The sequence below is a fragment of the Psammomys obesus genome, unplaced genomic scaffold (genome assembly GCF_907164565.1).
Source record: "Psammomys obesus unplaced genomic scaffold, mPsaObe1.curated_primary_1811, whole genome shotgun sequence".
NCBI lineage: Eukaryota > Metazoa > Chordata > Mammalia > Rodentia > Muridae > Psammomys > Psammomys obesus.
In genome coordinates, this window is record NW_026596256.1 from 15335004 (window position 1) to 15360693 (window position 25690).

Here is a 25690-nt window from a genome sequence, read left to right on the forward strand (position 1 = left end):
GGCTCTTTAGGAAATCTGCCCTTCCAAGCTTGCATCTCCTACCATTTTTTACATTGACTTCTCCCAAGCCACTTACAGACTCGCCCATTAATGTCCATTCACCTGCAGATACTGTGAGTACTTTGAAAGTGCCCGCTGAAAGACTCCATTAAAGGAAGAAGCGGCTGCCATGGAGCGGTGTCTGCATGTTTCCTAAGAAACAGCTGCCCATTTTCTTGTGGCTCCATGTTTGATATGTGTGCAAAATACTTCTTCTATCCCTTGGTTTGAAGTAAACACTAACCTGAGTTCATTTCTTTCTGAGAGCCTTTTTGATGCTCATTACTGTCATGCCATCATTAATCATCTTCAGGTGTTAATTATTACATGCAGTGTTCCCTTTAATCACACAAATCTGTAATGCCAAATACTGAAGTCAGGTAGGAACCATCAGAGTTCTCGTTTCCACGTCACCATCCTTGATCACTGCACTGCGTGACATGGAAGGGCGTCAGTCCAGACTGGTTGAGCTCTTCAGTATGCACATGATTAGAAGCCTTAGACCGAGCCTTCTATCAGAAGAATGAAAAGTCACGGTTACTTAGGTGGCATGCCTCACTTCCACTGATGAGGAAGAACAGAAAAGAATTCCTTCTAAATGACTTCTATAATAAAATTTCATACTGGCCATCATAGAAAAAAATATGAAATGTGGATCTTTGCATAAATTAGTGGGAGTTTTTTTCATTTTGCCGATTACGAATGCTCTGCTTGTTTTTTCCTCCTAAATCATCTGCAGGTTTGATTTTACGCACAAGAAGCAGTCAGGCGGTGCCGGCCAGTATGGAAAAGTAATAGGTGTGCTAGAGCCCCTGGCCCCAGAGGACTACACTAAGTTGGAGTTTTCTGATGAAACGTTTGGGGCCAACGTTCCAAAGCAGTTTGTACCTGCCGTTGAAAAGGTAGTGCTTAACAGAACTGTGGCATTTGTCTCTATGTGAAAGCAGGCTATTTGGATTAAATCACACTTTGTCTTCTGTCCTGTTCATGTCTACCATGGTTTAAGTTAACCATCTTTCTTTATGGGACTATTGGGCTTTCCATCTTAGAACCTCCAGCTCAGGAGCTGGAAACAGTGCTCTGTTAATCATGTGTAAAGTCTCTTTGCATAGGCTGATAGTACTACATTGGTTGTAATCCATCATCATTTTATTGTAATCCTTGGGGGTGATGACCGTTTTGTGTGTGCTCTTATGTGCACTAAGAGTCCCAGCACCTGGGAACTGCTCTACAGCATTTTTGCTGCTGCTGAATCCACTCCTTGTTGAATGAGCGTTCGGAGCTGGTTTGTTTCTTTGAGTCTACATGTGGCTCAGAATGGCCTCAAATTCAAAGTGATTTGCCCCTGCTTCCTTTTTAAATATGGAAATTGGGAGTAAACCACTTACCTATACCCTTCAGAAAGACTGAGGCCAGGTAAGGTTGCACGTGTGAAATTGCAAAGAGCTGTGCACACACACAGTGCTTGCTTTGCTTTCCCTGTTACTTGCTTAAGGCTGCTGTACACTCTAAGCAATTGTTAATTTTGTGAACAGCAGATTATAATTTTGGTTTTAATAGTAATAGCATTTTTTTGTTGTTGTTGGTAATGTATTTCATTTAGTATGCCTTTATTTTAAGGTAACAGTTTGCCATTCACACACTTCTAAATACCTGAGATGATATTCAGAATTCACATAAGGGGAAAATTTACATATTTTTCAGGATACATAATGTACAGTTTTGAAATGTCAGAAATATGATCTGTGTGTGTGGCTATGTGACTGAATTGGAGTTCTATAAGTATTTAAGTGACTGAAAATGAGTGACAAATTTGTCAACTGTTTAAATTGTTGCAGTTTGTTGTATATGAGTTATACATCAATGAAGCTGTCTTCTAAAAAATGAATTGCATTTGAGAAAATGAAATTTCCTTTAATTCTCGTTCTTAACAACATCGTGCATTTACACAGTGGTTTTTATGATGTGATCTGCCAGTGAGACAAAGTATTAATGGATCTGTAACAGCCGATGCGTACACACAGATTTTGGTAAGGCTAGTGACCTTAGTTGGCCTTTCCTCCATTTCCTCATTGTGAAATGAAGGTCCTGCTGTGTCTGTAAGGGAGTGTGAGCATTAAGTAATTTCTGTAGTTGAGGTTGTAGGGCAGTGATGATGAGCCCCTAACCTCATTCTCTAACCAGCTCCCACCTTTATATGCTGTCCTTTTCTGCAGAATTGCTCATCTAAATGCCAGACTTACTCAGAAGTATTTTGAGAAGTGAAAGACAACATATATCATAAGAACATTACACTTCTGAGCAATAACCTGTTCCGGTATTTTGGGTAATACTCTGCAAGTGAAATCTCATTGTGTTGTATTCATTCATTGTTAGGGGTTTTTGGATGCCTGCGAAAAAGGCCCTCTTTCTGGACATAAGCTTTCTGGACTACGGTTTATTCTGCAAGATGGAGCACACCACATGGTTGATTCTAATGAAATCTCCTTCATCCGAGCTGGAGAAGGTGCTCTTAAACAAGGTATGTTGTCCTAATGTCTTCTGTATCTGTCTGTGTGGGAGACTGCCATAGCCTCAAGAGCAGCACTGTCTGTCTTTTTCGTCCAGAACTTGGAGCAGAGTGTGCTAGGTGCAAGTACTTGCAGTGTTCGTAAGTATGGGAGGTCATTGTATTCCTGCAAAGACCAGAGCCCACCCTGTTCTAGATTATCTGGGTGTTTAAGTTCATATATAATCTGAAGTTCTGGTTTTAATAGAAAAGACAAGTGCTCAGAACTTTAAGTATGTTAAAGATAAATTAGTCGTGTTATTTTAACTAATTATTTAAATGTTAAACAGTTCATAAATTTGCAAGTAATTTTTTCATATATCACATTTCAAGCTGTTAGGCATTATTGTGAGAATGGGAAACTGTTTTAAAGAATTCAGTAAACTTTATGCATAATACAGACTTCCTGCTAAACTGCTAAAATTATCACCATACACAAACTGGATAATACACTTACTCAAACTGTGAACTAGAGTTCCGAGGAGTTGCAGGCAGGCATATCTGGTTCTTTGCTTTTAATTCAGGGGCGTGGAAAGCTAATGACAACAAAGCAACGGACATCAGGATTATCCAGCAAGAGAACTTTGCAGTTACCCTGAAATCATAAAATTCATTGTCTTTGCTTCCTCAGTCCCATCTGATATTTGCCAATTCCTTAGTAATATATAGAAGTGTCTTTACATAATAAAATTATGATTCATAAAACATTTACATCGAAGCGAGTTGAAATAGACAGTAGAGAATTAATATTTCTTAATCATTATTTCCAAACCATTCTGTAAATCAGAATTCTATTGGTTCTGTGTGAATGTCAAGCTTGTTGAACTTTTTTTGGTCTCAGTTTGCATCTCCAGTCACTGTTGGGCAGGTGCTAGAAGGGCTGCTGCTTTCTGCACTATCTTGTAAGCTCCTTATTTTATTTAAACTTAGTAGTTATAGTCTACCCGAGTTGTAAAAAGAATAAGTGATCCTCAATTTTTTTAAAATTTTAATTTTTATTAATTATACTTTATTTACTTTGTATCCCCCCCCCCCGTAGCTCCCTCTCTCTTCCCCTCCCAAGCCCACCTTTCCTCCCCCTTCTCCACCCATGCCCCTCCCCAAGTCCACTGATAGGTGAAGGTCCTCCTCTCCTTCCTTCTGATCTTAGTCTACCAGGTCTCATCAGGAGTGGCTGTATTGTCTTCCTCTGTGGCTTGGTAAGGCTGCTTCCCCCTTAGGGGGAGGTGATCAAAGAGGAGGCCAATCAGTTCATGTCAGAGACAGTCCCTGATCCCATTACTATAGAACCCACTTGGACACTGAACTGCCATGGGCTACATCTGTGCTGGGGTTCTAGGTTATCTCCATGAATGGTCCTTTGTTGGAGTATCAGTCTCAAAAAAGACCCCTGTGCCCAGAGACCTGCTGCACGCCTGACTCAATTTTCTTTATATCAGCTGTGTATTGTACAAGCTCTGCAGGGCTGGAGAGATGGCTGAGCAGTTCAGAGCACTGGCTGATCTTCTAGACATCCTGAACTCAATTCCTAGCAACCACTTGGTGGCTCATGACCATCTATGATGTGATCTGATGCCCTCTTCTGGTGTGCAGGTGTACATGCAGAGAGAGAGAGCAGTCATACATTAAGTAAATAAATAAACAGGCTCTGTAGTCTGTCATGTAGGAATTTGGTCAATCTGAAGAAAAAAAATGATGTGGATGTTATTGAGCATAACTCAGATTAGAGTACTCACCTTTTGACCTTGGAATATTCTTTACTTATTATATCTTAAGCTAAATAATATTAAATCACTTTAATACTTTTTAGAAATACAATTGAATTAAAAAGTACCAATTGTTTTATGCTGGTTCTTGACTAGAAGTTTGTAACTTTTATGGAGAGAGAGATTAGCTAAAACTAAGATAAATTTTCCATTTATCAATTAACATGCCACATTACCCTCTTTAGCTCTTCCTATATTTAAATATAAATAAAGATAGATGTGTATGCCCATAATAAACACATATGTCAATGAAAAAGTCAGTGAAATATGAGTAATTGCCTAGTCGGTGTGCAAAGGAAAAAAATCTGGATTATAACTGAAATAGGAACATTTTGTAAAACCAAGTTGTGCACACAAGCCAGGTGCTAACATGAAAAACAGCTGATTTGGGTTCTTCATCTGACTATTTCTTCATGTATAAAAGCAAAAATACATGGAACCACATTTTATCCATAAAAAATGCAAATATTTGCCAAAAACAGAATGCAGTTTTTTTAAAAAAGGCATTAGATTTGGAATAAAAGTAAAAGATTGATTTTTAAAGTTCTAAAAAAGAGGAAGCTTTAAAATGTTAAAAGTGAACACCTTTAATCCCACCACTCAGGAGGCAGAGGCAGGCAGAACTCTGGAGTTCAAGGCCAGCCTGGTCTACAGAGCAAGTCAGGACAGCCAGGCCCACACAGGGAAACCCTGTCTCAAAAAAACAAAACAAAACAACATCAAACAAAATACTAAATAATTTTATTGAACAAAATCAAGCACAGGAAACTCTTGCCATGCATTAACTAATTGATGCGTATATATATCCCTGAACCACCTGAGGGTTTCGGGTGAGGATTAGAGTAGCTTATACTTAGGTTAATGGGTTTATTATTATATATAGTAAAATATATTAACATTTTTGATATACTATCAAGATTAGGAGATACTTTAGATTTTCAGAAAACAAAAACAAACAAACAGGCAATTTGAACTTGCATAGAGATCAACAAATGATGAAACTTAAAACTGAAGCGTGAAACCAGATGTGCTTGGTCTGGTCTGGCTCTGTGGGTGTGGGTATTCCGTAACTAGTTCTTAGAGAACCCCATACTCATCCCCCAAACACTGTGCTTACAGCCATTCTAAACAGCCAGCACTGTGTCCTTGCGTCTTTAGCCCAGTGGTCTCTTCTCTAGGCTCTCTTGCCATTCCATGCCAGGCTGTCTCTTCTCCTTACTATGTAGAAATAGGCCCATCACTTGAACTTTGCCAAGTTGCCTGGGAATATTACTAGGAAATGTACCGTGTGTATATGTGTGTGTGTACATACATTTAGGCACACTGAATACAGTTCTTCCTGTTACACTGCCTTTGACCTAGCATTGTGCCAAGACACTTATTTCCCAATATGTTTGCCCCAGTTGCCGCTCATAACATTTATTGATCCCTTGTGTATGTTGTGTTGTGTTGAATACATGAGTGAGCTTATCTTCACAGTGACCTTAATGCTGAGAGAATTGAGGTTCAGGGTAATTAGTTTCAAAACCCATGCTGACATACTAGTTTGGTGGAGTGTAAAGTTAAACCTAGACTAGTTTTAGCCCTTGACTACCTGCTCATTTAGCCACTGCAGCCCCTGGCCTGCTGGTACTAGTGTTTTCAGGAGTGGATTGAAGCAGAGAATCACCAGTGTTTCTATTACATAGACTTCCCATGAATTACCTATTAGAACCTAATTCTTCATCTTACGAGTGTTATATTCAAACCCTGGGGCATTGTATAAATGGCAGAAAGTTCAGCAGTTCTGGAGTTTGGTACCCAGCTGAGGTCCTGGTCCAAACCCCCACTGGTACTGAGTGACATGTGTCACACTGTCACTCGAGCAGTTACTGCCCTTGAGACTGTGGTCTCTTTAGAAGTGCTTGTATGAATGTACAAGAATGGCTGCTAATTCATTTCTTACAAACAAATTGATGTCTCTGGAAAGACTATGGTTGTTTTAAAACAAAATAGCGTCTTAGCTGCCTTTCCTGTGTTTTGGCTAAAACTTTTCATTTGGGGACAGTGCAGCCAGTCTGAGGTTAAAGACTGTGCTCCAGCCCTGCTGCTAAAGCTTTGTAAATATTTGAAGTGTAAATTTTGAAGTTTTGCTTTACTTTCTTCGTAAATATTAGTCAGTATTTGTAACTAAAAAGTGTAGTAGTTGTGTATTAGACAGGACCAAAAAAATACCCAATGTGTTAAAGTGGTTGTTAACATTTAGTTTGATATTTTTAAGCTATTGGTAAAGAAACTTAAGACTTGGACAGGCTGTTTTCACAAGAGGCAAATGACTTGTTACAGGACAGAAACTAAAAGCCCGAGTCAGGCAGGGGAGTTGTTCAGCCAAGAAAAGGAAAGACTCTGAAAGATGCGATTCATTCTTCTATGCACCCTCTCCTGCACTGTGAGTGCGCCTGTGTGCGCGCGCGTGCCAAAGACCAGTAAGAAAGGTTTACGCTGGTCTCATCAGGGAGACCAGAGTTCCAGAGCGAACAGGTGGCACAGCCGGCCAGCTTACATAGTGTGAGCCTTGATTAATGTTTTCTGTACTCTGCAGGTTAAAGAGATTTAAGGGTTTTTTTCTTTTAAGAGTGCTAATTGAAAAATCGGAATGAAATGTTTTTCTTTTGGAATTTCCCCATGCATAACTGTTCCCATTACTTTTTAAAAAATGAGTCCAGGGGAAAATTTAAGTTTATTGCCTTTGGGAAAGTACCATCTGTCTCATGTGTAGAGCTGGAGAGAATGTCACTTTAATAACTAATATACTTAACTTTTCCTCTTGTTGTTTTTTATTTTTAAACCTAGCCTTGGCAAATGCCACAATATGTATTCTTGAACCTATTATGTCTGTGGAAGTTATAGCTCCAAATGAATTTCAGGGGACAGTAATCGCAGGAATTAACCGGCGCCATGGAGTAATCACAGGCCAAGATGGAGTAGAGGACTATTTCACACTGTACGCAGAGGTAAGTGTGCTCAGTGAGCATCCCACAGTTCGCACTGTCTGCGGATGTAAGTGCGGTCATTGATTGCCCCACAGTTCGCACTGTAGTTCAGGCCAGCCTGGAGCTCACAGTAATCCTGGTGCCTCAGCCTCATGAGGTAACCCCTCTGGGGGTGCAGATATGTCTTACTTTCGTTAGCCACAGAAGGTAATCAATTAGTTTTGGTTTTGGCAATTTGTGTGATTTTCTGTGAGAGCAACTCTTAAGTGCAAAAGCCAAAAATAGGAATCTTGGATATATATATATATATATATATATATATATATATCATATGTTTATTTAGCATCTCTATATATGAGTGTATATATATTCTAAGTATCTATAATTTTTTGGTGAATTTGTTGTTTCTTAGGTGTATACTTCTTTTTTCCTGTTTTCACCTTATTTATATAGCTGCTTTCTTGTGTTAGAAGGCTCGTATTTAAGGCTCCGACCTGTGCATGTCTTAATTTAACTCTCATGTAAGAGAAAGTGTTGGTCGCGTCATAGATCACCTCTGTAAAGATGCTGCCGTCAGGGTATGTCAGTCCCCAAAGGAGGGCTGGGTGCAGCTTAGTGGGAAGATGCACTCCGGCATGTATGAGGCTCTGGGTTAAAGGCCCAATCTCTCTCTCTCTCTCTCTCTCTCTCTCTCTCTCTCTGTTTCTCTTTCACACACACACACACACACACATACACACACACACACACATACACACACACACACACACAGATTAGGCAGTGAAACTGATTAATGTTTCTATAGAAAACACACTTGTGAATGTGTGATCTGGAGGTAGACAGCAGCGCGGGGTGAGAAGCCAACGCCCCAGTAGTATACAGTCTGAAACAGAAAGATTTGCTCTGACTATGCCTGTCAAATAACTTTCAAATAGGGTTTTCTGTCTAAAATAAGGCTCTGGCTTTTGGTTTTTTTTTTTTTTTTTTAACTTAAGAGTTGTCATAGAAAGCTAATTGTAAGGCATTAAGCTGACTAATACATCCCTGTTTTCCTTAAAATTTTTTAACAAGTAGTGCTAAAATTTTCTTCTGTTTGATTTTAGGTTCCCCTAAATGATATGTTTGGTTACTCCACTGAGCTTAGGTCCTGCACAGAGGTAAGCAGCTTTAAGACAGGGTCAAACTTCACATCAGTGCCCTTCAGAAGACTCACTGCAACTTCACTCTGCATACGCAAATGAATCTCTCTGTCTTGAACTTGTAGGGAAAAGGAGAGTACACAATGGAGTACTGCAGATATCAGCCGTGTTTACCGTCCACACAGGAAGACCTCATCAATAAGTACTTGGAGGCTACAGGCCAACTTCCTGTGAAAAAAGGAAAAGCCAAGAGCTGACCCACCTTCCTCTGAATGTACAGACTGTTTGATCGCAGAATTTAGAGATGATGGATCCAGCAGGATGAATTCAGTGGGCTGAAGCAAATGTTAGGAGCCCTTGCTGTCTCCTGTTCAGGAGTTTCTATGCACATGCAAAGATAATTATGTATATTTAAACTGTATGGACTATTTTTATTGTCTAGTGAAAGACCTTAAATAAAATAGATTGCTGAAGTATGTTTAATATTATTTAAGGGAAGGAGAGAGTAACTTCAGCTTAGAACATATATATTAATTTACTTTGCAATATTTTTGACACAAGGTCTGTGGTTGGCCTCAAAATGCACAGTCCTCTTGCCAAGTGCTAGGACTGTGGATATGAACACTGTGAATGTGTATATAGTCCGTGGTTTTGTGTGTGAATGTACATGCCAGAGGTTGTCTTTCTCAGTGTCCTCCACCTTACGTTTTTAGGTGCAGCTCTCTCTAAGCTTGCTGACCAGAAAGCCCAGGGGCCTTCCTGCCTCTGCTTCCGCAACACGAGTATCACAGGCATGTGCCACGCCCAGCTGCTCTCACATGGGTTTTGGGGGATTGAACTCGGGTCCTCATGCTTCCTCGTTTAGCATTTTACTGAGCGAGCCAACCCTTCAGCTCCCTAATTTTTTTGTCATGTGATGTAATATACAGAAAAGCCACATAGCTTCTTTTATCTATATTCAGGAGTCAACAGTTTTCAATGCTTTGCTTTTCAAATAAGTTCTCCATTGTCTCTGGGGCATGCATTGCTATTTTAGAAGTTCCTCTGCTGAGGCTATGAAAGTAAAGGTTGCACATCATGACATTCTTGAGGGTCATTTAATGAAGCTCTCTCTTTTAAAGTGAGTCGTTATGATCTTAATAGAGAGCATTTTCAGATTCTTCATTGGGTTGTTAAAATACTGAAGATGGCAAATGGCTTCAATTTATGGCTTCTACAAACTTACAGCCGCCTCTGTGTTAGGGATACAATATTATTTGCAGTCTTGTCTATTGTTCTCCTTTTTTCTATTCATGGATTCTGATAAAATAGAATTTCTAGAGTTGCTGCTTTGTTGGTTCATTCTTGTGGTATATGGTGTTTGAGTGTTCCCTGTGTTGTATTCGTTGAGATTAAGAAAGAACAAAAGTTAAGCTTTTTGTCTCCAGAATAAGTTGACTTTTCTCAGGCTGTTCTGTCATAGAAATTTTTTTCTACCCCAAAACCCCCGATGTATGTATGCAACATACATACTCTAGTCTCTTATACTCCTGGAGAAAAGTAGATAACAGACATAAGATGACTTGTTGTTTCCTGAGGGGTTTTCCACAGGCTCTTATGTGTCCAAGTCTAGCCTTGAACTCCGGGGCTTCCTTCTGCCACCTCTGACGTGCTGGTGTTAGAGGCCTGTGACACCTCGTGTAGCTATTTAGATTTTCTTTATTTGTAGACTTTAGGATTTTAGGATAAGAAGATTTAAGTTGAGTGCCTGCTTTTAAGTTAGATGTATTATCTAATTTAACCCTGTGAAAGTAAATACCATGTCTTTGCAATGAGCTAGAGTCTTTAAGACCGTGTAGTCATTACGTTTTCATATAGATACTGTGGTTCCAGTTCCTCGTGAGCTCCACGTCCTGGTGAGTGTGCGTGGTCTGGGAATGGTTTGCTTCGGGTCCTGTGAGTACATTCTCAGGAAGGAAGTACTGCCATAGAATTTAATGCAGTCTCTGGATACTGAGAACAATCAGAAAAATGGTTAAAATTGAGTGTTTTTTAATTTGTTAAATATTCTAGTTAGAATATTTAACTGTCAGAAGGCAGAGAGGCAGGTAGACCTTTGTGAGTCAAGGCCAGCTTGGTCTCTTTGGTGAGTTCCAGGCCAGTTCCAGGAGCAGACCCATATCTGTTGCTAGGTCATTAGATTAGTGATGGATGTACTGGAAAAACCAAACAAAAGTCTGCAGCATGGAAAAGATCAATGTGGACATTAGTAACTGAGGAGTTTTATACGATTATTATGAAGAATAGTTGTACTTAAAGGAAGTGTTAGCTTGTGTTGGGAAGACTGGTGCCTGCCTGCCCTCTCCTGTCTCACTTAAAGAATCCCCAGAGTTTTAAGTGAGGACCCAGTTCCATCTCTCGATAGCCAGGCTCCCTGGGACATTCCAGTTGATTCTACTTTGCATTTGATGTTATAGACCACTGCAGTGTCACCTGCACATAGGCCCAAAACGTGGAATTAAAAGTTCTTTTTGCAACTCTAATGTTTAATATCAATATTCTTTTGTATGATATTATAGTTGGGCTATTGTCCCTTCAGCTGATAACTGGCATTAAAGAAATACAGTTGAGTTTTCTCTAATTCTTTTTCTTCCTGCTTAATTGTATAGCTTGTGAATCAACAAAATTTAAACTGATTGTTTTGAAAAAATAGGAATTTTTGAATTTTAACATTTTAACATGGAATCTTAAATGTGGCAGTCACCAGAAAGGAGTAAATTGTGGCGTGTTGGGACTGTCCCATTGCAGAAGATAGCTCTTTGCATTGCTGAAACTGTACGTTGTTGAATAAGAATTTAAGTCTTCAGCTAACTTCAAGTGCTTCACCGAAGCAAGCGGCTTGTACTCCCCGCAAATGTGCTCCTTCACTCATACATGGGTCAGAGAGCACGGCAGCAGAACCTTCCTTGTGTTTTCATAGCTAGGGGAGGTCACAGAACTGAGCAGAACTTTCTGAACTGAGAAAAATCAGTGTAATAAAGTATGATGTCTTAAGGGACTAACATTCAAGTCCAAATATAGACATTTCAACTGACCTCCAAATGAACCATTTTAGTCAGTATTCTGTTGCTATGAAGAGACACCATGACCACGGAGACACTTATAAAAGAAAGCATTTAATTAGTGGTTAGCTTCCAGTTTCAAAGGTATGGTTCGTTACCATGGTGGGGAGCATGGAGGCACACAGGCAGACGTGGTGGAGAGGAGCTGGGAGTTCTTCATCTGGATCTGCAGGAAGAGAGTGACACTGGGCCTGGTTTGGGCCCTTGACACCTCAAAGTGTGCCCCCAGTGGCAAACTACCTCCAAAAAGTCCACACCTCCTAGTCCTTTCAAATAGTGCCACTCCCTGGTGGCCAACCATTCAAATCTATGAGCCTGTGGGGGCCATTCTCATTCAAACCACCACGGTACTATTTAAAGAAAAACTTTTAAGTAGGAAAAATTGAAACTGAGTAGAATAAAATGGAATTTTAGAAAAAATAGTGGCACTACTTTTGATATATCTTGAAATTCTGAAAGTTCTGGAGGAGTTAGGTGAATGCGGTGCCCAATGCCACTGTCATTGGCTGGATGACTTCTAATGGAAAGAGGGCTTGGGGAGTTTAGTTTTTCATTTTATGCCAAGGCAAATGAAGTCCTTGCTTGCTGCTAACCAGTGAAATCAACGTTTATTAAATCAAGCTCACAACCTTGGGTTAGAAGCGTGTCCTGATGAGGATACTGGGAAAGTTTTAGTTGTTTTGACTTTGTGGGTTTTGCATATGGTTCCTCCTTACGCTCTTCACCAAAATTAGTCTGTCTAAGGGTTATGTTGTTTGCTTATGTGGCTGAATTATGATCAGTTGTAAGCCTAATGGGAGATGCTTTTTGAAAGTAATATCTTGGAGAAAGCTGAAGCATTGTACAGGAGGGTGTTAAAAGAATGTTAGACTCCATGGGACGGCAGTGTGCTCTAATGGACACAGTGCTCATAGATCTGTTCTGAAAGGTCATTTAGGGAACTTCCGTTAGAACACTTATCTGTTGACTGGACTTTGGCTTAATGCAGGCATTATATATTGCTTCTTGGGTGTTCTGAAAAAGTACTTGTCTTCACTATTGCACGAGTGAAAAGCGTGTTTCCCTTTAACGGTTATGCAGTGGATTTAGAACTTGTTGAAAGGAATGGATATTGGGAAGGTAAATAGAAAAAAATATACAATTAGATCTGCTTCTGGTTGTGTTGTTGTGTCCCTGTCTAAAACCTTTCTCTGTAGTGTAAACTTTCCCATTATTGAATAGTTTATTACATAGCAGACTAGGGTGATACAGTCCATTTTTAGTATTGACAATGATGTGAAAATGATGTTCATTCTGGAAAACCATATGGACAATTTTGAGCTCAGCTAGGAATATACCATATGGAACTCTGGAAATTTGGGACAATGGCCGAGGACACAGCTGCCAGCCACATGAGCACTGGGGTACACAGCCCATGGTGTTGCTAAGCTGGGCTGTTTAGGTCAGGTGTGTTAGCTGGGTTTCCAGCTCCTGATATTTTCAACTTAAAGTGGGCTTCTGGGGACGTGACCTCATCCATCATGAGGCTGCTTCTGCGTTGTTGTGAGGCTGATGACTCATCAGTTACTGGCCAAGGAACCTGGCTCAAGGCTTTAAGACAGACAGAACTGTTCATTAAATTTTAATGATTGTGAGAGGCAAGCTATGGCAGCGTTTCCTGGATCAGTTCTTCCCTGCCTTGAGGGGCTTCACTGAAGTTGATTATATTATGTTTGCTTTTATAGATTACTTACACCAACACTGGATCCAAGTTGTCCTGATGAATAAAAAATAAGGATTTGGTCTATTCTGAGCTATATCAGTGGTTCTTTAAGTGTGTCTTTGCAGTTTTTATCATGTGAGGCAGTGTGCAATTTAAGATTTGAGTCAGGGATTTGTTTTAATTCCAGGTTAGCCTAAATCTTGCTGTGCATACAAAAGCTTACAAACACATTTTATTATTTAGAAATACGATCATTTATTTGAAAATAGATATCAAGTTAAAAAGAGAATACCTGCCTGAAATTAGCAGTTAATATTTCCCTACAGTTCACTTACACTGAAAAAATGTTGACATAATAAGGAGAAACAATTTAGCAACGTAAAAGAGCTGCGGTGTATCCAGTTAGGAAAAAATACAAATTCAGAGATGAACCCTCTTCCCAAAAGCAACTGCTGATCCACCTTCTGGTGGTCATTCATTATGATTGGTTAAGTCCTGAGCAGACAGGAACACACAGGCTGGCAGTTAAACACCAAGGCAAGGTCAGGTCAAAAGCAGGCTGGCGCTCCTGGACACTGACTTGTAAGTGCAGGCTTGCCCGAGCTGCCAGAATGCCTGGACCTTTGCTCATACAGGAGTGATGAAGTAGACCTGTGGAGTCGCTGTGTTTGGAATATGATTGAAGCAGATCTTTCTCTTTCTCTCTCTCTTTAGGAATTATTGAGCTCTGTTGGTGCCATAGCTGAGGTTTCTTCCATCCCAGAGGCTTCTTCCATCCCAGAGGCTTCTTCTGGGCTCTGGAGTTCTTGACAATAGTACTTTACTTTAAGTGGTTTACCAGGGTACCAGACCATCTGAATACGACAGGGTATGATTTCCTAGGAAACAAAGGTTTAAACATTATAAACTTGAAAAACTTAAAATAAAGACAGTTTAACACATAGCTTTGCATCTTACCTGTGTTGAGAATTCATGAAGTAGAGCAATAAAGTCAAAATCAATGCCATCATCTTCGGTTTTCTGGAGGAAGGAAAGCAGAGTTAGTCCAATGGACAGGCACTGTGGGTTTTTGTGAGCTCAGGGTTTGAGAGGCTAGGTTATGTGCATGGTGCCTTAGCTCTTTACCAAAATAACATGTTGTGTTCTGGATCAAGTTCTAGAAGTCTGTCACTGGGTTCCATGGAAGGCTGCCTGAAAGTCCTTAAAGCTTTTTTTCTCTTTGGTATTTATGAGTTTTGTTGATGGCTGGAGTCTGTGAGGATAAGGAAACTCTTCTGGCAGTCTTAGTGATCTAGGTACTGCAGATGTACCTCTGATATGTTCTACTCTCCTCTGATAGAGAAAAGCACATTATTTCTACAGTGCCTACCAAGGGCCAAGAGTAGAAAACACAACCGAACATGTGCGGGCCTGTTTTTGTTGCTGTTCCCTAAACAGACGAAGTAACAATTGATACAGCCATTACCCTGTACATAGGCAATCTGGAGATAAATTATGTGGGGCTTATGAGCAAATATTGTAGTCTCGGTCCCCACAGATGCAAGGGGATACCTGTATCGGTCTGGTATTCCTTTGCAGGTGTGTATTTGGCCTTGCGTGGCCTTCATTTGGTGACTCTCTTTACCTCAGAAGGAAATGCTGATCTTTCCCAAGTCATGGACGCTGCTGTCTGTTCTGTTTCTTGAGTCCTGGCTTTACCACACATTCTTAAAATGTTAAAATTGACTTGACTTACAGACATTCTTTTAAGGCAGTTTCTTGTTCTGTGTTTGAAAATAGCTGTGTGTGTGTGTGTGTGTACATGTACTTTTGAGATATGGTCTTATATAGCCCCATGCTGGCCTGGAACTCTTTGTAGCTGAGGCAGATTTTGAATTCCTAACCTTAACCTTCCTGTTTCCATCTCCTAAATACTGAGATTACAGGCAAATGCTACCATGCCTGGCTTTGAAAGCAGCATTTTTGAACGAAATTATGGTAGTTTTCAGGTTTTCAATAAAAAGGGACTGGACTTTACATAAACGATAGAACACCAACTTCATTTAACAAACTTCTGCCCAAACCACAGAGTAGTGCTGAAACTCTGTAATTCAGCGGTAGAGTACCTGCCTCACGTGTGAGAACCTATAGGTTCATTCGCCAGCAATGACAAAAAGAAAGGTATTGCCCATGGTAAGTGTAAGTTGAATTATAATCCACTGTGACTGCAGTGTTCCATACTAAAGCTGTTGAAGCACGCTCTTCCATTGTTCTTCCTTCAGGAGGAAGGACCCTGGAAACCATACCCAAGGCACAGCTGGTTACAGAGCTGCAGAGGTGAACGGAGACCTCCCAGTCTGACCTCACCGCGTCAGGCCCTGCCGCGAAGTCATTATTTTTAGTATTATTCAGAAATAACCTCTTTAGCTTCTATTTAAGTTATCACAAATGCCAAGTGCTTTTATTCCAAATTGATGGTGATTTTTTCTTACTACTACTATTACTTTTTTATTTTTGTAACTTAGCACTTTAATCTTCCTGGAAACCATGAGGAAGTCTTGTTTGACCCCATTTTTTGTGACCTTCCCCCCATGTCCTCTCCATCTCCTAAACAGAGAGACTAAATCCTAATAGAATCAATGTGGTTTTAGTAGAGCAAGTAGGCCTAGGCTATTAATATACATGATGGAAGAGAGACTTCTCAGCAGAATAGATATGGCCAGTGAGGCCATTTCTGTTATTTAGCTTGGGCTAGTGGAGACCTTATGCTGGGATAAAATCTGGAACTGACTAGTGGTGAGTGGTGATGAGGTAGGTAGGTATTTTGGAGTGGTTACAAGATTCGGTGCTGGTGGAATAGAATCCGAATAGCGTCAATTCATATTTAAGGCCAGGGGTACAGCGAAAGCCTTTCTCCCCACTTTCTCTTAGCTGATCTATTCTCCTGTCCTTGCCATAGTCAATTCTGTTGGGACTGCCACTTGTTTTTCAAGTCTAAAGAAATAGTTGTGGCTACATGATGGGGTCTTATTTCATGAGTGTACTTCAGCCCATCCTTTCTTTGCCCCTCTTCTGTTGGTCCTTGTTCATTTGGGGCTGTGAGTTTATAAGTTTACATTTCCTTACTCTACTGCATTAGCAGGTAAGTTTAACCCTGGGTATTCACATAATAATTTGCACCCAGAAAGTTTTGGGGATGTGGTATCTTCCTGCCTCTGAGCTATCTTGGCTTTATCAGCCCCATTGTCCTGTTAGAAAAGAGGAATGAGGGAAACATAACGAAAGAAGCAGGGCCATACCCTGACTTGTTAACTAGCAATAACCAGGTAGGGAATAATTGACATTAAAAAGAATTCTATAGAAAGATCGGTGAAGAAGAAGAAACTAAGTTCCATTTGATCCCTGTTTTACAATGGTCTTTGGAAGCAGACAAAATTATTAGCATTAAAAATACCAAATGTTTGTCAAGTTCCTAGAAGATACTGATGAGCCACCCATGGGTAGATCGTGAAAATATTTCCTGTTAGTAGGTACTTAGAATTGGTTCAGCTTTTAGGCTGGAAACCCCCCCCCCCACCCCGCTCTCCCCGAATCCCATTTACCTGAGAAAATTCCCAACCCTGGCTAAAGGCAGCTGTTTGCCTTCTTCCCCCTGCTGAGGGCAGCAAGCCTTGCACAGATCACTACATTAGCGTGGGGGGGGGGGGCCCACCTCACCACCTCACGTTCCCAACACCACCTCTCGTTCCCAACACCACCTCTCGTCCTCACCCTCGGCTCACGACTGCCTTTCCACGGAGAGGACATAATGGACAGCAGAGAACTTGGACTGGCTCCCACCCGGGCTAGTGTCACCCAGGACTAGTGTCTGGCTGCTGTTGTCTCCTTCCCTTCCAGATGGCCTCCGCTGTTAGATCTACGATTAGAAGTGTACCAGACTCTATGTGTACCACACTTGAGATCTCGCCCAGGCAGTGGTTTTAAACACCGTCTACATGGGCATAATTATAGTGCATCACTGTATCTTAAACACAAGCCTTTATGCTGACTGTCTTCTTGCCACAGACCGAGGAAGTTTCCTCTACAGCTGTTCTTGGTGTCCTTCCTAATCAATGAATGGAAGCTGTCCTCCCAGGTTCAGGCCTAAGACCCATCCTTTAACTCTTACCGTTCTCTAATGTGCACGCCTCATGTTCACAGGAGCAACATTGCCCATCCTCCTGACCCCAAGCATTCCACCCCTCCATTGCTGCCCCTGAGTCTCTGCCACCTCCGAGCCTTCCTGCAGCCTCCTTTGTTTCACAGGAGTCTGTTGTCAGAACGGAGCCAGAAAGATCCTGTGGAAATCACACCATGCCACACTTCTGCTGACAGGAAAAAGACAACCCTGGACCAATGACCTCCCAGACTTACGAGGACAGATACCCTCCAGTTCCTGCTGTTTCATCTCATTTCCTGCACAAGCTCTGCTCACTCTGTGCAGACACACAAGCCCTGGTGCTCCTTCAAGACCTCAGCACCGTGCTGCCGTGGTTTCCTGTCTCAAATTCCCTTCTCTCTCTCTCTCTCACAGCCTTTCCGCTTCCGCTGTAGTGTCACCGCTGTTTCCATTAGCCTTACTTTGACTATGCGAGTTGTCTGTCAAGATCCTGTATTTCCTTCTCCCCACTCTCTTTTCATCCAGAGCACTTCTCACCACCTTTTGACACATGTTTGTTGGTTTATTAACTCTTCTTTACTGGCTTTTTTCTAGGATTGGTCTCATTGAAGTCAACATATGTGGTTTTGCTCACTGCTGCCTCCTCAGTCCCTCAAACAATCCCTGTGCCACTGCAGTCACTCAGATGTTTGCGAAATGAATGAAATCTAATCAAGACTCTTGCCATGAAGATAAACATTCTCATTGGTTCAATCGGGAGCACCGCATCCTTGCGGCTCTGCTGGCCCCGCTCATTTTCAGGGTCTTACCAACTGCTTCACGCTACTGAGCTGGATCAAGTAGTAGTGCAAAAACTGGGATGTCTTCTCCCACATCACGTAAGAGCTGCCGAGAAAAGCCAAGTCCCAGAGGGGTCTCAGTGAGGGATCAATATGCCCATGACTATCTGAGAGGAGAGAAAAGCACATTAGTACTAAGGCCTTCTTAAGACAAAATGTGAGAAATTTCAGTGATGAAATCAGGGATGTAGTATCAGGTCATCTCAGCACTAGCTCCATCTGGACTTGTCAAGATGGAGCTTCTGTGCTTCAATTTGCTGTGTCACGTAAGCCCAAACTGACATGATGACAATTTGCAGCACCATGTACATACAGAGCAACAGCTTCAACAATGCTAAACGTTAATCTTGACATTTGTTAGTTGAGAAAATATTAATTTGGTTAAAAAGTCCACCGCCATCTTCTTCTCTGCTAGCTTGGTTAAAAGCCCGTGCCATGGTATCCTTTAACCAGTGGCTTTAAAGCTAACCAATGAATCGGCAGCTTCCCAGTGACTTTTTAAACATATGAAAAAAAATCAGAAGTTTTTCCTGTGCCATTTGTTTTTTGAACCATTTTGTTGTTATTGTTTTTAATTCAGCAAACACTTAAAACCCACTCAATACCAGACTTCAAGAGGTAGGGATACAATGATTAATCACTTTTAGAAAGTCAAACTTGGGTGATTAATTTCTAGGACAATGCCACTGATAGCCACCGTGCGCGGCTGGTGGGGACAGCCTCTGTCACAGCCTGGCAGCAGCGTGGCGCCCAACAAAGCCAGTGCATTAGGAAACATTCTCTAGGTGAAGTAAATATTCGCGTAAATCCTATTGGTTGGTGAACAGTTGACTAGTCTGGCGAGTCACCATTCAGAGATGACTCCCTAGTGGCTTTGGGGCTTGTGAGGGCAGAGACGCACAGCTGATGCACTCTCAGAGACCGCTAAAGGACAGGAAGGGGCCGAGTCTCTTTGGCCTGGAGAGTTTAGGGGAAGGTGTCAAAGGAGCAAGATGTTTTTCAGGGCCTTGAAGCCCAGTCTTGTAAGTGGCGGGGTCGGGGGGGGGGGGGGGGCGGGGGGGGGGGGGGGGGGGGTGCGGCGAGGGATGAGTGAGCGAAGGAATGCGCTGCCAGGCTCAGGCTCAGTGGCTGGTCTTGGAGGAATGAATGGCCTCATGTGAAAAACCAGGTGGACGTGGACTCTGCCAGTCTGAAGCCTGTACAGGCAGACGGGAGGACTGAAATCTAAGACCTGAGAGGAGTGTCGCGTAGCGGACATGCCGCTAGAGTGGTTGGCAGACGAACTTCAAGAGTTTGAGGACAGCAGAATGGCTCCCAGATGTTTTCTGGAGGCCGCTTCCTAGGAAATGGCAAATTATTAAACACTAGGAGATGGGGGTGACAACGACCGACTTTTCTGGAACCCTAGAACAGTAACACAATTGAAGGGCAGAATATACAAAGCTTGCTGGGGGAGGAGCTTGTTGAGGCTGGTATTAGATGTATGAAGAACAAGGCCAAAGGGACTACAGAAGTGCATGCTGTCACGGTTTCTGTTAGAGAGTGTAGAAGATGGTTAGGAGTGGTCGAGGCCGGGCAATGTGAAGAGACTTCTTAGGAAGAGCGAACACAGTGAGGAAGGAAAGGGCCAGTGGTTCTGGGAAGCACTCTGTGAAGCAGAACACCATCTCTGGGACAAGATCAGAAATGGATGGGAAGGATGTTGATGGGCAAAATCATGGGAGAAGCTAGAGAAATAAGAATCGAGGATATAAAGAAAAGGATATTAGGCAGGCAGAGGTGACGCACACCTTTGATCCCAGCACTCAGGAGGCAGAGAGGTACATGGATCTCTGAGTTCAAGGCCAGCCTGGTCTACAGAGTGAGTTCCAGAACAGCCACAGCTACACAGAGAAACTCTGTCTTGAAAAAACAAAAAAAGAAAGTTAGTTCCTGGGATGAAGAGAGGATGGTTTAGCAGTTAAGTAAAACCTAGAATTTGCCAAAGCAAAGGGCCCATGCTCAGCAGAGCAGAAGGTGAACTGTCCCGCCGTCAGTACAAGAGGCAGGCGTGCTCTGCTGTAGAAAGGCTCCTTTCACACGGAGCAAGAAGACGGCAGTAATGAGTGCTCTCGGGGGCTGGCACCCGGAGGTGCTTTCAGAAGACAACTCGAGAGTGAAGATGAAAGGCCTTGGTCTCCTGCTCTGCCATCGTCCGTCCGCTGCTCGGTGATTCCTCCGAGGGCTTGCTCCCATCATGCTCTCTGTTAGTATCCAGCCGCCTCCCACTCAGCACTGAGCACTGCGATAGACCGTCGACTTTTCAAGGTAACGTCTGGAAGCAGTTGCCGTTCTGCTAGGACATGCTAGTCAACAGGGAGCTGTTTCTGGGGAGATGCCTCGGACGTCTGCCTTCCGGCAGAGTTATTACCGTTCTAGGAATGCATTTGTAGTGTCTCCTTCATGTGAGTAGCTAGCTGGACCGTTATGGTTCCAGGGTGTGTCAACAGAACGTCCCTGCCTCGGTTCACTGTTGGAGGCAGTGCCAGGCCCATCCCCGCCCCCAGGCCCATCCCTGCCTCCGTTCACCGTGACAGGGTTCTGGCAGCCTTTTCTCCTCCTTTCCCAGTGACTGAAACCTTCTTCATGCAGCTCACCAACACTTGCTTTATCTCACGGTGGCTTTAGATCTATGACAGCCAATGCATTACCGTCAAAGACAAATTCGTGACTCTAAAAGCTTTGAGGACATGTAACAGAGTGAGTGCTCTCTGCTAGACAGGGCATTACTGATAATTTGTAGCTCCCCCGGTCTTTTCCTCTGACAGAGATTGTGTTCCTCTGTGGGAAGTGTGTGAGTTAACTGGAGTGAGATTATTATCCATAATAAAAGCACGAGGGAAAACACTGTGGAGTAGAGATTTGATTGTCATGCTTATGAATTGAACTACCAAAGTCTAGCGCCTCAAATCAACTATATACTGACTGGAAACTGCTGAAACAGCCAGGCATGGTGGCGCACACCTGTAATCCCAGCACTCAGGAGGTAGAGGCAGGTGGATCTCTGTGAGTTGGAGCCCAGCCTGGTCTACAGGGCGAGTCCAGGACAGAAACCCTGTCTTGAAAAACAAAAAAAATTTTAAAAACCTGCTAAAACTTGATCTGGCTACTCCAGGCCTGTCTCCACATTTGGACTCAATCTAAATCTAAAGTCAACACTTTTGTCTGGTTTTGTTTTTAGAAACTATGATAAATTCAATTGATTATAGACATACACTGTCACTTAATTTTAGCTACTCAATATATCAAAAATCATTGCCTATTTGAAACTGGATAAGTAGATTAAAAGGGTAATAATATTGAAAAAAAACCTATATTTTTTCAACAAATAATAAAATGCATTTTAATTAGAAGGTTAAAGTAGGAATATAGTGTGTGGTTTGTTGAATAACTACATTATTTTTATAATGAAAGTTCATGTCTTTTAAACAAAATAATTACATTTTGTACCTCTTACTGATAATTTGTACTTTCTAAGCGTTTAGAGCAACTGCCTCAATTAGTTTTATCGTGTACTCAGCGAGTGACACAGGACTATCCCCTGGAAGGAGATATGAGAAACTGTGAGTTCACTAATATACAGACCCCCTTAGAGACCAGTGAACTTTCAGCACAATCGGTCTCTTCAGCCCAAAATAGAGACTAAGCTTTGGTTTCTCTGTCTCCTCTATCAATCCTCTTGGCCCTAAGTAGATAGTTGTGCAGGCACGAACAATCAACACTCCGAAGCTGCGGAGTTTTCAGTCAGCAGACTCACATTTTGTTAATGAAAAGTGGCTTCCATTATGACGGAGTTATGTAAGTACGTGTGTGCGTGTGTGTGCGTACGCATGCACAGGTGTATATGTCTGTACTTCATATGCACGTGTGTGTCCTTGTACATATGCATGCATGGAAGCTCTTTGTATCCTTTGGAGCTGTAGTTAACAGGTGTTTGTTGGATACTTAGCTTCCTACTTGGCTGATGGGATCCAAACTCATTTCCTCGTGATTGTGACGCCAATGCTCTTCACCACTGAACCATCTTTCCAGCCCCAAGATTTTTTTATTTTTATTTTTTTACATTTTATAGTAGCCAAATCTAGGTAGACTGTGGAATGGTCCCTACCCAGGACTTAGTAAGTGAACAAGATCCAGATGAGTGGTTCTACTGAAAAGGGTCCCAAAGCTAATGATAATGCGGCAGATATTTCTGGAAAAAGTCCTCTACAGTGTCAACAGTTGAAGCCTGCTCTGCTTTCTCAGAAGACCCACGCCAAACAGCCTACATACACCTGTAACGGGCTCTGGGGCTCTGGTGCCCTCTTCTGGCTTCCAGGGGCACATGTACCCACATTCCCACACATACACACATGCCCATATACACATAACTAACATTTTTTAAAAAGAGCCAACTATTTCCCAAACTATAAGGGGACAAGATGCCCATTTAACTATAGATCTCTAAATATAGGCAAGCAGCATGGGTATCTTCAACAATATGTTCTGAATTCTCACAGCTCTTTGGCTCAAGCTTTAAGCTTTGATCTTTGTTGTCAATGAACAGTTAGGTGAGACTCCTTCGAATCCCGGGTATTAGAAATGCCAGCAGCTGTATTGTTGCTGGTAATTAGTAAGTGGGACAGCTGCAGTCGGGAATGGAGCCTGAGGTCCTCAGGTGTGGATGAGGAAATGAGGTGCCTGGGCAAGCAGGGAGTGTGGGATGGAGAGTGCTGTAGAGGTCAGGTGTCAAGCTTGTACCCAAGTGCAAGTCCAGAGATGACTTTTGCGGTTTGGGAAATTGGATTTGCCAGTAAGTGCTGAATATCAGCCGCTGCCCACACACTCTGTTGAGTGCCAAGATAAATGAGCTGTGCTCCGCTCCAGCTGAGTCACTGCAGAGGGCAGGGCACATCTCGTGGAGACGGCTCCAGTGCCCATTAGCCACTGACCTGAAATGAGATAAACGTGGCCACACTGCAGCAGTCCAGAACAGCCCAGACAGCCACTCGGCCAGCCCCGGGGCTGAGGGGCTGAGCACAGGCCGAGTGTCCCGTCAACTAAACCTCCTAAGGCTAACAACAAAAAACCGTACAAGTAAGTGTCTCCTCAGGTTCCAGACTCCCCTCAAATCTGCACTCTAATCTACACTTTTTCCCCCCAAAACTTCTGTCTTTTATTTGTAGAGTCAGTTCTTCTGGGATGCAAATTGTCAGCTAAAGGGACTCAGCTTTGGGTGACATTAGTACACTGTAGAGGTGAACAGAAAATGACACCTGTGCTCCTTGTTTAAATTGTGGGACACATCCCAATCCATGGCTGAAATTTAGCATCTCTCAGGACATGCAAAAGTAAAAAATCATTCTTTTGGAGATGTACTGATTATATATGTATATATGTATGTATGTATATATGTATTACACACACACACACACACACACACACACACACACACACACACACAGCCCAGCAACTGACCCTTACCAGGTATGCTGCTGATGTCCAGCGGAGTCTTCACTTGCTTCATTTGCTTGTAAAGCAGATAATCCCTTGCTTGTCTCTTCACTTTCTCCGCGAACCGCGCGCAGGTGACATTAACAGCTGGCCTGGGTTTATGATTCTTGAAAAACACCCTTGCAGAACATTTGCCCAGCTGTCCCTCGCCTTGCTGAAATACAAGTTTGGAGGTTACCTAGGGAGGCTCCTTACCGACTGTACTCCCTGTAGTTCACACAGACACAGACCGAGAAGCCGGCGAGCTTGGCTGGCTGGCGTGGACAGGGCTGAACGTTATAGAAGGTGGTTTTTTGTGCTCCATGGCTTGTGGTTATAGCCTGGCTAGAACTCAGAATCACCTGGGAGGTGGGCCTAGAGGCATGCTGGGGGGGGTTTGATTGTGTTAATCAATTCGGTGTGAGTGTATGTGATCCTAGATTGTATACGTGGAGAAAACGAGGTGAGCACCCTGTATATTCATCACTCCCTGCTTTCTGATTGTGGGCACCGTGTGACTTCCCTGCTGTGGTGGACTGTGCCCTTGAACTGTGAGCTAGGCCATTCCTTTTCCTCTTGTTGCTTTTGTTACTGTTTTATCAGAGCAACAGAAAGGTAACTAAGACACAGCAATACAGTAGTATTCCATCTTTGCTGTCATTTTAACTTTTATCGTCTGGTTTCCTCTTTACATAGTAATGCTGGGCCTCTCCTAGAGAGATAGCATTGATGTCTGTTGAGCGGTTGTTGGCACAGACTTTTGGACAGTGGCTGCTTCACTGTGTAACCAGCACAATGGGAGCTTGGATGTTAAGCTTACTAACTTGAATTGGAAGACGAAGCTGGTTCCTATCAACACAAATACCATCACATCCATGCATGGATTAGCTCTTTTCATTCCACACTTAAAGACCAAAACGCTGAAGTTTACAAAGGAACCCACTTCACATCTTTGGATCTCAGGACTTGAATTGGTTTCCATGTGAGCTCGGCCACTAACCTGCACTGTAATAATTCTGCCTTTCTATTCTGAGGGCTGATCCAAAGCGGACACCCCAGTCTTGCATAGAGTCATGCTTGTCTGCACTGTGGACCCTGTGCTCACCCTCACTTATTTCAAATCCGAAGACCGGAGCTTCAGTCGGATGCTCTTGAGTAGTGATTCCTCCCCATTTTGGTAAAGGTTATTTAAGCTGACCATTAAAGCCAAGGACCTGTCCCTGGAAAAACACACATGCTCACACCACCAACGTTAGACTTGGAATGAGGAATTCACAGTCACCAGCTGCAGCCCCACCCAAACCGAGCCAGGAGTTCCTAGTCAGGGTGTCCTATCCACATGTGGCCAGCTGAAGCAGCAACCTTCATTCCTTTTCAGGGTTTAAATGGCACCCTGGTTAAGGCAAGAACTGGAAATAAAGTTGAAAGGCCCACAGTGAAAGAAATTATAATCAAAGTCTTCAGAATAAGCCTGTGTCTAAAGCTAGTTCAAAAACACCGAAATAAGCTCCCCATTGGGCAACCGCTCTCCTGCAGTACTGGTTCCAGGTGGGAGGGGGTTCCTGGGGTGCATCATGCTAATTGCTGGCGCGGCACAGAGAAACTGGAAGGCTCTTTGAGGTTGTACCAGAGCGGCCCTCCACGTCAACTTTGGTGTCAGCCATTCTCAGGGAAGAGGAAAGATGTGGGTCTCCATGTCTCCTTGGTTTGGCCCCCACCGCACAGCTCCATGGAAGCAGGGCAGTAAAGATGAAGGACTCACCTCCATGCTGGTTAGCTAGCTGCACTCCACCAAGTCCAGGAGAACGCATTGTGGGTCAGAACAACCCAGGAATTGTTATCCCGTTAGCTCTACTCTTGTGCTTTCAGTGTGCAAAGAATTAAGCATCCTCCCAATCCTTAGAGAAAAGCTAACTGTGAGGCTAATAAGCCAAG

At 42.7% G+C, this 25690-nt stretch overlaps 2 protein-coding genes across 2 annotated transcripts in view; one reads left to right on the forward strand and one right to left on the reverse strand.

Annotated features, from left to right (window-relative positions):
• The window catches only part of Gfm1 (G elongation factor mitochondrial 1), a 46317-nt gene extending 37380 nt beyond the window's left edge, over positions 1-8937 (forward strand). Inside the window, exons 14-18 of the mRNA XM_055596808.1 lie at positions 779-941; positions 2416-2560; positions 7186-7346; positions 8429-8482; positions 8590-8937. Coding sequence (XP_055452783.1) covers positions 779-941; positions 2416-2560; positions 7186-7346; positions 8429-8482; positions 8590-8721 — 655 coding nt within the window. The 3' untranslated portion in view covers positions 8722-8937. The remainder of the gene's footprint in view (positions 1-778; positions 942-2415; positions 2561-7185; positions 7347-8428; positions 8483-8589) is intronic.
• A 4602-nt stretch (positions 8938-13539) lies between these two features.
• The window catches only part of Rarres1 (retinoic acid receptor responder 1), a 34948-nt gene continuing 22797 nt past the window's right edge, over positions 13540-25690 (reverse strand). The window contains exons 3-6 of the mRNA XM_055596842.1: positions 23747-23930; positions 18215-18351; positions 14225-14287; positions 13540-14145 (exon numbers count right to left, since the gene is read on the reverse strand). Coding sequence (XP_055452817.1) covers positions 13978-14145; positions 14225-14287; positions 18215-18351; positions 23747-23930 — 552 coding nt within the window. The 3' untranslated portion in view covers positions 13540-13977. The remainder of the gene's footprint in view (positions 14146-14224; positions 14288-18214; positions 18352-23746; positions 23931-25690) is intronic.